The sequence below is a fragment of the Balaenoptera acutorostrata genome, chromosome 7, assembly GCF_949987535.1.
Source record: "Balaenoptera acutorostrata chromosome 7, mBalAcu1.1, whole genome shotgun sequence".
Classification (NCBI taxonomy): Eukaryota; Metazoa; Chordata; class Mammalia; order Artiodactyla; family Balaenopteridae; genus Balaenoptera; species Balaenoptera acutorostrata.
This window is the reverse complement of record NC_080070.1, coordinates 12,902,565-12,914,006: the sequence shown is the minus strand read 5'-3', so window position 1 is coordinate 12,914,006 and position 11,442 is coordinate 12,902,565. Positions and strand designations below refer to the sequence as shown.

Here is an 11,442-nt window from a genome sequence, read left to right as displayed (position 1 = left end):
TCAGTTGTTCCAGATGGTATTTTCAATCCAGGGTATGTAGTTAATGATTCTGGTATAGATGCCAACATCGGCTCTTAAAACACATCCATCTGCAAAAGTCAGGATTCCTTGAAGTACCCCATCGCACATGGCAGGGGCAGCTGTGACTTCCTGCCAGGAAAAAGGAAACCGGGTTATTTTTCTGGCAAAGGACACAATAAAATGGGAAAATTAAGGCATTGAGAGTACATTACCTTGCAGGGCAGCCTCCTTCCTGGCACGATGCCCATGCACATCATACTATCTCTGATGTTGTAGGTTTTATAGGCTTCGTGCCACTCAGTCTTGGAGATTACAGAGATATTGACATTCTGCAGTGAGTCGGGGTCCTTGTCTAGAGGAAAGAAAGAAATAGAACTTTAAGAATTATGAGATACCAAACTTTCTTTTTTCCTTTCCCTCTTTTTCAACATATTTCATCTCCTGGTAGAAAGGAAGAGTTCAAACACTGAGAGAAATCACAACTATGACCACTACGACCATAGGAAATGATCAGATTAACAATTTCTCATGATACAAAGTGTCTATCTACTTATAAAAGAGATTAAATTCTTGGAAGTTAGATGTAAATATAAGGCATTTCTGCAATGCAATGAAATAAACTACTTAAAATTTTTCTGGCAATTCAAACATTTAAAAAGTGTCCTTTGAGTTGGAATTTTATTCATTCAATTTTATTTTACTTTTTGAGCTTCCATGTTTCTTATTTGTCCCATATTTTACATTAATCACTGTCTCCTTTCTAATTTTTTAAATTGAAATATATTGACAAGAAACACTGTATAAATTTAAGGTATATAGCATATTGATTTGACACATTTGAATATTGTAATATGATTGCCATTGGGGCAATAGTTCACCTCTACCACCTCACATAATCATCATTTCTTTTTTGTGGTGGGAAAAATTAAGATCTAGTCCCTCAGCAAGTTTGATTATAATACAATATTGCTATCTATATTCACTATACTGTGTATTAGATTTCCAGAACTTATTTATCTACCAGTTGCAAGTTTGTACCCTTAAACAAGGTCTCTTCTATTCTGAGAGTTTGAAGGAATTTAGTGAGCTCTAAGCCTAATTTTTCATTTAAAATCACTCAAAAAGTGGTTTTCTTAAACCCATAAAACTAGGATTTGAAACTAAGTCTCCTCATTCCTAATTCAAGTTATTTCCTTTATATCAGTGGTTCACACATACTATGAACTGTGCAGACCCATAACACAATTTTTCCAATCTGCAACAAAATGAGAAAAACAAGAGCAAGGTAGTATCTCCACATATGTTAGTTTTCTTGCCAAAGATTCTTCTTTAGGAGGAAGTATTTTAGTTTAAGATTTTGTTTTTTTTAATGGGTGTGTGTTTATTTGAGTGTCTTTATTTGAAAATAATATATTAATTCTTTAAAAGAAAATGATTGAGATTCTTTGCCTTATTTTCCAGTCCAGCAATAGTTGTGTAGCTCAACATTTCTTTTGGGAGTTTTTTTTTGGAAATGCTTACTTAACTACTTCATGAGCCAGATCAAAATAAACTGCATTTTTTTTGTAAGTTACATCTCTTTTTGACTCAAGTGACATACCCAGATGAATCAAACATACTGCTTAACAGAAGGACATCTGCCTATTTCCGAAACTCAAATTGTCTCTCAAAGGAAAGGAAATTCTTTTTTTTTTTTAATTGGAATATAGTTGATTTACAATGTCGTGTTACTTTCTGCTGTACAGAAAGTGAATCAGTTACATATACATATATATTCTTTTTTAGGTTACTTTCCCGTATAGGTCATTGCAGAGTATTGAGTAGAGTTCCCTGTGCTATACAGTAGGTCCTTATTAGTTATCTATTTTATATATAATAGTGTGTATATGTCAATCCCAACCTCCCAGTTTATCCCTTTCCCCCTTCCCCACCCCCCACCCCCGACCCCTGGTAACCATAAGATTGTTTTCTACATCTGTGATTCTATTTCTGTTTTGTAAATAAGTTCATTTGTACCATTTTTTTAGGTTCCACATATAAGCAATATCATATATTTGTCCTTCTCTGTCTGACTTACTTCGCTCAGTATGACAATCTCTAGGTCCATCCATGTTGCTGCAAATGGCATTATTTACTTCTACTTCATGGCTGAGTAATATTCCATTGTATATATGTACCACATCTTCTTTATCCTTTCCTTTGTTGATGGACATTTAGGTTGCTTCCATGTCCTGGCTATTGTAAATAGTGCTGCAATGAACATTGGTGTGCATGTATCTTTTTGAATTATGGTTTTTTCTGGGTATATGCCCAGGAGTGGGATTGCTGGATCATATGGTAGCTCTATTTTTAGTTTTTTTAAGAAACCTCCATACTGTTCTTCATAGTGGCTGTACCAATTTACATTCCCATCAACAGTGTAGAAGGGTTCCCTTTTCTCCACACCCTCTCCAGCCTTTATTGTTTGTAGATTCTTTGATGATGGCTATTCTGACCAGTGTGAGGTGATACCTCATCATAGTTTTGATTTGTATTTCTCTAATAATTAGTGACGTTGAGCATCTTTTCATATGCTTTTTGACCATCTGTATGTCTTCTTCGGAGAAATGTCTATTTAGATCTTCCACGCATTTTTTGATTGGGTTGTTTGTTTTTATGTTATTGAGCTGCATGAGTTGTTTGTATATTTTGGAGATTATTTCCTCGTCAGTCGCTTCATTTGCAAATATTTTCTCCCATTCTGAGAGAATGTCTTTTTGTTTTGTTTATGGTTTCCTTTGCTGTGCAAAAGCTTTTAAATTTAATTAGGCCCCATTTGTTTATTTTTGTTTTTATTTGCATTACTCTAGGAGGTAGATCAAAAAAGATCTTGCTTCGATTTATGTCATAGAGTGTTCTGCCTGTGTTTTCCTCTAAGAGATTTATAGTATCCGGCCTTACATTTAGGTCTTTAATCCATTTTAAGTTTATTTTTGTGTTAGTTTATTTTTGTGTTAGGGAGTGTTCTAATTTCATTCTTTCACATGTAGCTGTCCAGTTTTCCCAGCACCACTTATTGAAGAGACTGTCTTTTCTCCGTTGTATATTCTTGCCTCCTTTGTCATAGATTAGTTGACCATAGGTGTGTGGGTTTATCTCTGGACTTTCTATCCTGTTCCATTGATCTATATTTCTGTTTTTGTGCCAGTACCATACTTTTTTTGATGACTGTAGCTTTGTAGTGTAGTCTGAAGTCAGGGAGCCTGATTCCTCCAGCTCCATTTTTCTTGTTTTAGAGGATGTTATACTGGGTGATATAAGCCAGAAACAGAAAGACAAATACTATCTCACTTTAATGTGAAATCTAAAAAAGCCAAATGCATAGAAACAGACAGTAGAATGCTGGTTACCAAGGACTAGGGGGTGGAGGATATAGGGGTATGTTGATCAAAGGGTACAAACTTTCAGTTGTAAGATGAGTTAGTTCTGGAGGTTCAATGTACAGCATGGTGACTAGAGTTAATATTGCTGTATGGTGTACTTGAAATTTTCTAAGAGAATAGAACTTTTTTTTTTTAACATCTTTATTGGAGTATAATTGCTTTACAATGGTGTGTTAGTTTCTGCTTTATAACAAAGTGAATAAGTTATACATATACCTATGTTCCCATATCTCTTCCCTCTTGCATCTCCCTCCCTTCCACCCTCCCTATCCCACCCCTCTAGGTGGTCACAAAGCACCGAGCTGATCTCCCTATGCTATGCGGCTGCTTCCCACTAGCTATCTATTTTACATTTGGTAGTGTATATATGTCCATGCCACTCTCTCACTCTGTCCCAGCTTACCCTTCCCCCTCCCATGTCCTCAAGTCCATTCTCTAGTAGGTCTGCATCTTTATTCCCGTCTTGCCCCTAGGTTCTTCATGACCTTTTTTATTTTTTTTTAGATTCCATATATATGTGTTAGCATATGGTATTTGTTTTTCTCTTTCTGACTTACTTCACTCTGTATGACAGACTCTAGGTCCATCCACCTCATTACAAATAACTCAATTTCGTTTCTTTTTATGGCTGAGTAATATTCCATTGTATACACATGCCACATCTTCTTTATCCATTCATCTGTCGATGGACACTTAGGTTGCTTCCATGTCCTGACTATTGTAAATAGAGCTGCAATGAACATTTTGGTACATGACTCTTTTTGAATTATGGTTTTCTCAGGGTATATGCCCAGTAGTGGGATTGCTGGGTCGTATGGTAGTTCTATTTTTAGTTTTTTAAGGAACCTCCATACTGTTCTCCATAGTGGCTGTATCAATTTACATTCCCACCAACAGTGCAAGAGGGTTCCCTTTTCTCCACACCCTCTCCAGCATTTATTGTTCGTAGATTTTTTGATGATGGCTATTCTGACTGGTGTGAGATGATATAAGAGAATAGATGTTAAGTGCTCTCACCACACACACACACACACACGCAAGGTGAATATGTGAGGTGGTGGATAATTAGCTTGATTGGGGCTATCATTTTACAATGTATCAATATATGCCTATCAAAACATGAATTTTTATACCTTAAAAATGTACAGTGCTTATCTGTCAATTATACCTCACTAAAGCTGGGAAAAAAAGAATTTCTACTTTTGTGATATATTCAAGAAAATGTATCCCAAGATCTGAAGGTATTTATCAAAAAGTTGTTTAAAAAGGTTTGAGTAATGGCAGCATTGTTAGGATAAGTGTGTAGCCACCTCTTGGCTTCTGTAAAAGAAAGTGGAAGTGGATGGAAAAAATGTAATCTGATAAGCTTGTTAAAAATTAATCTCCTTTCCATACTATGATGTCTAGTGTATGCTGTATATTAAATATGTTCAGACTTACTCATGAGTAAATATGTATTAATTCTTCCTAAGGGACTCTATCATAGTTTTTTCTTATTGTTACTCACCTCCCCCCACCTCCAGTACTCACTGCCACTTGATTAATAGCTAGAGACAGTTGATTAGGATTTGCATGAAAAATATGGAATGGGATAGTGGGAAGAGGGAAGACAGACACAAAACTTAGAAAAGAGAAGGCTGTCTTCATTTGCTCAAAGTTTTTTCATGTAGTCTGAAACACGTGACATAGAAGAAAGCTTAGGTAGAACATGAAATTCAGTAGTTTTGAATTATATACGGAAGACTTCCACTGAAAAAAATGATAGTCGTTTTCCAACTTCCTGAAGAAGTGAGTGAGTGTTCATTTTCAGAATGTTACCAGTTAAAAATACTTGAGAAATATTTTCTTAAACTTTTGTTGATCTGTATCATAATTTTGCATATGGAAGTTCTGCGTGATTTAACACAATATTATGTATTTATCTTATGTTTAACACATAAACATTATTTCATGCTATTTCAGGGCTTTAAGTTTCTTTATTGCCTGAAATGGTTGGAAACCATCTGATACAGTTTGTGCCATATTTCAGAATTCAGAAAATTAAGGCTCCAAAAGTAAAGTGACCGACCAGCTGTCATACAGCAAATTAAGACCAGAATACAAATGTCCTGTTTCCACTAACACCACGTCTATCAGATATGAAAGCAAAGATGTAGAAAGATACAGTGGGAAACAAAAGATTGCAGGACTTCTGCAGTGAGGCTCTAGGGAAGGGAAAGGAGATGAAAGGATGAATGAAAAGGTTAGAAGAAAGCTCAAGGTTAGAAGAAGCCAAGAGTGGAGGCGGGAGAGATGCATGTCTGGTTCTGAGAGCTACTCACAGAGATCACACACATTGTAGGTCCAGGTGGAGACAGTGCACATGATGTCTTCAGTGGCAGGTTCTTTGGGCAGGCTGGCCAGTTTCACATAGTCATTGAGTTCAATATGGGTTTGCAGCTTGATTACCATGAAGTTATGTTCAATAGAAGTGATGGAGAATTGTGGATGATGAATCATCTTCTCATAACCAACCACTTGTATATGCTTTTCTTCTTTTAGATTTGATGGTTTTGTAACCCCCAGTATTAACTGAAGCTTCGTGGAGCAATAGGGATATTCATGAGAGGACTTAACAGACATGGCTTATCCATCCTTATGGGCCTTTATTAGCTCCTCCCCAAAGCCTTTTCTCTACTACTGAACATCCCCAGAAGGCCTCTCTAATCCTATTTAATTGGGTGGATCCCAGGCAGGATTCTGGTCTGTACCCAACCTGAGAACCCAAAATGTAGGTTGATGTTGGGGGCTTATTACTCACAGTAAGTTACAGTGTGCATCTGTGATCACCCAAAGTGGGTGGATCAGGCCTCCAACACAAGGCAAGTAATCAGATTTCAAGTAGATCATGTAGGGGGGAGTGATGACATCTTTGTAATCTGGGTCAAAGGTCAAAGCAACTGGAGAGAGAAACATAGACCGGAAATGCTGAGATTGTTTTTCAGATATCATTAGAGAAAACAAAGGAAGCTAACTTGATAGACTCAAGTTCCCCCACCCTTCTCTCCAGTACCTTTATCTGTAAGTTGAATTTGTAAACTGAATTTCTTTGTTCTAAAACAAGAAAAAATGACAGAAACATATCTATTTCAAAAGATAAAAGGTGTTTTCTCTTTTAGTTGTCCATAAGCATTCTTCAAAGTAAAATACAACCTTCCTTAAATACCTTCCATGATTCAGTGGACATATGTTAAATCAACTCATTTTTTTACCATTTTTAGAATGCTTTGACCAATCTTAACCCTTTCTCCTGACAATGCTAGGCTGAGTGATATGTGTCATTTAAAGAACAGAGCAAATGCTAACTGAGTCTGAGAGGGAGGAAATCATTCATTCATTCAACAAGTAAATATTAAGCATCTAGTGTGTGTCAGGCTCTAAGGGCTTGTGCTACATAGTGAAAAAAACAGAGAAATATTTCTGCACTCATACATTCTAATGAGTGGAGATGTTCAATAATAATAAATACAGGGACTTCCCTGGTGGTGCAGTCGTTAAGAATCCGCCTGCCAGTGCAGGGGACACGGGTTCATGCCCCAATCTGGGAAGATCCCACATGCCGCGGAGCAAAAAAGCCCGTGCGCCACAACTACTGAGCCTGCATTCTAGAGCCTGCAAGCCACAACTACTAAAGCCAGCATGCCACAACTACTGAGCCACAACTACTGAAGCCTGTGCGCCTAGAGTCTGTGCTCCACAACAAAGAGAAGCCACTACAATGAGAAGCCCGTGCACCACAATGAAGAGTAGCCCCCGCTTGCGTAACTAGAGAAAGCCCTCGCGCAGCAACGAAGACCAATGCAGCCAAAAATAAATAAATAAATAAATAAATAAATTTATTAAAAAAAAAAAAAAGAAGAAGTAGATTACTCAATGGTATAATCCAAGTGGTATATACAGGTATATGCTGTAAAATTCTTTCAGCTTTGTTTTATGTTTGAAAACTTGCGTAATAAAATGTCAGAGAAACATTTTTAAAAATGGAGGTATGTGCCTCAGAGCATACCATAAGAAGTGAAGACGTTCACTTCTACATGTGTGCAAGGAAGTATTACCCAGAAGTTAAAATTTATCTGGGTCTTAGAGAAGAGAAAGGAGCTTGTCTGACATAAAAAGAAGAGAAAAACTAATTCAAAAAGAGGGAAAATCTTCTGTAAAGGCATGAGTACGTGAAACATTACCCAGAAGTTAAAATTTATCTGGGTCTTAGAGAAGAGAAAGGAGCTTGTCTGACATAAAAAGAAGAGAAAAAATAATTCAAAAAGAGGGAAAGGCTTCTATAAAGGCATGAGTACGTGAAGCAACGTGGTGTGTTTGTGGAAATACTACCAAGTATTATAGGGGGAATGTTAAGAGTTGGGTGGAGACATAAGCAGAAATTAAAGAATGAGGAGCCTTATCTTTTAAGTCTTGTATATATAAGACTTGCATTGTCTTTTATTGCATAGGAATTAAGGAACCAATACATTCATTATTTCACAAAGTTCTATTGAATGTTGTAGAGGATAGAGCCATGCCCCATTTCACACCCTGCATAATCCCCGAGTGCCTCCCCTTGAGTGTGGGTGGGACTTGTGACTTGCTTCTAACAGAATATGGCCAAAGTTATGGGTTGTCATCCCCATGATTATGTTAATCTATTGCATTAACATTGTATAAATACCCATCTTGCTAGCGTGCACAAGGGAGATTCTTCATGCTGCTGGACAAAGTAGGCAGCCTTGTTGAGGAAGCCCAGGTGGCAAAGAACTATGTACGGGTGACCTACCTGTACCAAGTACAGCCTCAAGGTCCTGAAGACAGCTTTCAGCTCACAGCCAGCAAAAAGCAAGGGTCCTGTGTAATGCAACCACAAGGGAATGGATTCTACCAACAACCTGAATACATTTAGAAGCAAATTCTTCTCCCAAAGACTTGCTAGACCTTGAGGAGAGGACCCAGCTAAGCCAGGCTTGAACTCTTCACTCACAGAAACCATAAGATAATAAAGGTTGTCTTAAGCTGTACAATTTGCGGTAATGCTTTTACACAGCAATAGAAAACTATTACAAATGTACACTAGGTGCTGGCACTTTATTAGATGACTGAGTAAGAAGGGGGAGGAGAATCTTGCCCGCATAGATCGTGAAGACTAATAGGGGAGACGGAAGTTATAAGACCTACTATCATGAATGTCACAATGTGAGAAATAAAGGGAGGTAGAAAAACACATAGTTGGGACCCTAAGGCAAGGGTCAGAAGAAGACCTCCTTGAGGAATTGCTGTTTGAGGCTTGAACGATGAGTAGAAGTTAATCAAATGGGGAGATGGGGAAGAGATCTCTGGGAAGATGAACAAGGACTCCAAAGAGAGCAGAGCACACACAAAAGAATACAAAGAGAGACAGAGAAGGATCTTACAAAACAGACCTTTCAGTAATTGCCAAGAATGGCCTACAAACAAGATGAGGAGGCAACCAGAGAGCAGATCAAGGGAACGTGTCCTTGGGCACGATATTTTAGATGGGAGAGGCTTTATCTTGCTTAAATGGTGACAGGAAAATCCAATTGATAGGGGAAGTTGAAAAATACTGAAAAGTGGAGATAATAAAGCAAGTCCATGAGGGTGTCAGAGGAGAGGAGATCCATATCATAGACAGTGATAGAAGCTGTTGATAATAAGGCTTCATTTACAGGAAGGATGGAAAAAAAATAAGAAAAAAGTCTAAGTATGTTTTCAGATTGGGGGATGAGAAGTGGACTGAGGTATCTTCTGAGGGTTTCAGTCTCTCTCCTCCCAAACCAGAGGTCATCTGCTGAAGGCGAGCCCTGAAAGTTGGAGGAAGAGAGGAGAACATTTGAAATGGTCGTTATGGAGAATGTTATAGATGATGATTTGGAAAATATAGGATGGTCAATAAGTGCTGAAGATGTAATTTAAGTGTTACATGAAGTTAACTGAATCACTTTGCTGTACACCTGAAACTAACACAGTGTTGTAAATCAACTATGTCAATTAAAAAAAAAGTTACAAGAAGTGATCAGATGAGCACTTTATTAAAAACTCTGGAGCAAATATAGATGTGATTCAGTAAAGGGAGCAGGGAGCATTGGTCAGTGAATCAGAGACAGGAAGCAGGGCGTAACTAGGGACAAGCCCACTGGAGAAGAAAGGCAAACACAGGGGCTTGTGGTTCCGATGGGCCAAAGATTACAAGAAAAAGAAGTGTAGTTGAATTAAATGCGCTTAGTGTCCAAATTTGAGGATATGGTTTTTCTCTATGTACCAGGATAAGCGTGGTCTTAGTCATAACCCAGACGGTTTTTCTGTTTTGTTATTGTTGTTGTTTTGTTTTGCTTTGCTTTGGTAGGAGAGAAAAAGCATCCATGCTCAGAGTATATCAATGACCAAACCCAACCCACCTCAGCAATCTCTACAGACACACAGATTCACCACCTCCCTCATGAGATGCAGCTCCAAATCTCTTCACTCTTTGCAGAGTCTTTTTCTCCTGTGGCATGATTCTCTCTGCTCATCTCACTGGCCCTCTCTGTTCCTCTTTCCCTTTTTAACAGGTAATCCCATATCACACTGCCCCTCCCCTACATGTAACTCCAAAGCCTCTCATATATCACTTGAGCCCCTACTTTTGGGTCATTCAGCATCCTCTCAATTCTGTATTCTTAGGTGTCCTGGTCAGTGGGTTTGGGATGCTGTACATCTCCTCACTTTATGCCGGTGTGAGAGAAGCACTGAGCATTCATCAGAGCTCTTCCCAATAGCACAGAGCTTTACTAAGGTCTGCACCTACTACCTATAAACACAGAACCCACCCCGTTGTTATTATTTGGATATCACCTGAGAGCCAGATCTTTGTCTGCTTGAAACGACCATCTCTAGTTCCTTCAAGGATCTCACATATAACATGCCGAATCTCTCTGATTCATAACCGTTGTTCCTGATCCATTACACATGAAAACATTGCTTCTCTTTATATTACTGTTTAGAACCACCATCTAGGCCATTGTGAAAGTGGCCTGACTCTGCCCCTGTTGTTTCTACTCACAGTCAGTATGTCTAAAATGTACTTTCCCTGACTCTGCCCCTGTTGTTTCTACTCACAGTCAGTATGTCTAAAATGTACAGACTCTGCTTCCCTACATCTCCCAGTTCAGAAGTTTGACAATGTTTCATTTACCATGGTGGCTTTCCCTGACTCTGCCCCTGTTGTTTCTACTCACAGTCAGTATGTCTAAAATGTACAGACTCTGCTTCCCTACATCTCCCAGTTCAGAAGTTTGGCAATGTTTCATTTACCATGGTGGCTTTAATGACACACCCTCTGATGCCTACAAGATAAAAATCTAAATTCCGTTACCAAACAGGTCAGGCCCTTTGCTATCTAACACTTACCTGCTATAAATAATACTCTTTTATCACATTCTCTCTCCCCCTCTGCAAACAATTTTCTACCCTCCAGTATTACTTATTTACATATATTTTCCAGAACACATCACAGTTTTTATGCTTTTCTGACTTTTACTTAACTAAACCTCAGTTTTACAATATTCTCCCCGAATTTGTCTGCCTTTTGGATGGTACCTCCCGTGACTCTGATACCCTAATGTTTTTTCTTCTATACTCCCATGGAACTTATTGCTCATTCCACTGTAGCAATTGTCACAAGGTATTGGCTAACTGATGGCAAAGTCTGTGTCATAATGTATCCCTAGCATATGCAGTACCTACCAAATAGCTGATATTTCAATAATTTTTGAATGAACAAATGGTGAGGATGTTGCTGAATTTCTCATCATGTTTACAGTTTATGTGATAAAGAGATCAGGGGCCACAGCCCAAGTTTTTAGTGTCATTTTTTTTTTTTAATGAATTCTGTTCAAGAACAAGAAGGATAGAGTTGTGGATCCAGTGTAGAAATCAAGAAGGTACTGCACTGAAGGGATGGAGGAACAGAGGAGCC

The 11,442-nt window shown here is 38.2% G+C and overlaps 1 protein-coding gene across 1 annotated transcript; it reads right to left on the bottom strand.

Annotated features, from left to right (window-relative positions):
• PRSS58 (serine protease 58) lies at positions 1 to 6,655 on the bottom strand. The gene is made up of 5 exons (XM_007177262.2): positions 6,649 to 6,655; positions 6,245 to 6,382; positions 5,765 to 6,025; positions 234 to 373; positions 1 to 150 (listed from the first exon to the last, which is right to left on the bottom strand). Exons 1-5 carry the CDS (start codon positions 6,653 to 6,655, stop codon positions 1 to 3), a joined length of 696 nt encoding a protein of 231 aa, XP_007177324.2.
• Between the last annotated feature and the right edge of the window lie 4,787 nt (positions 6,656 to 11,442).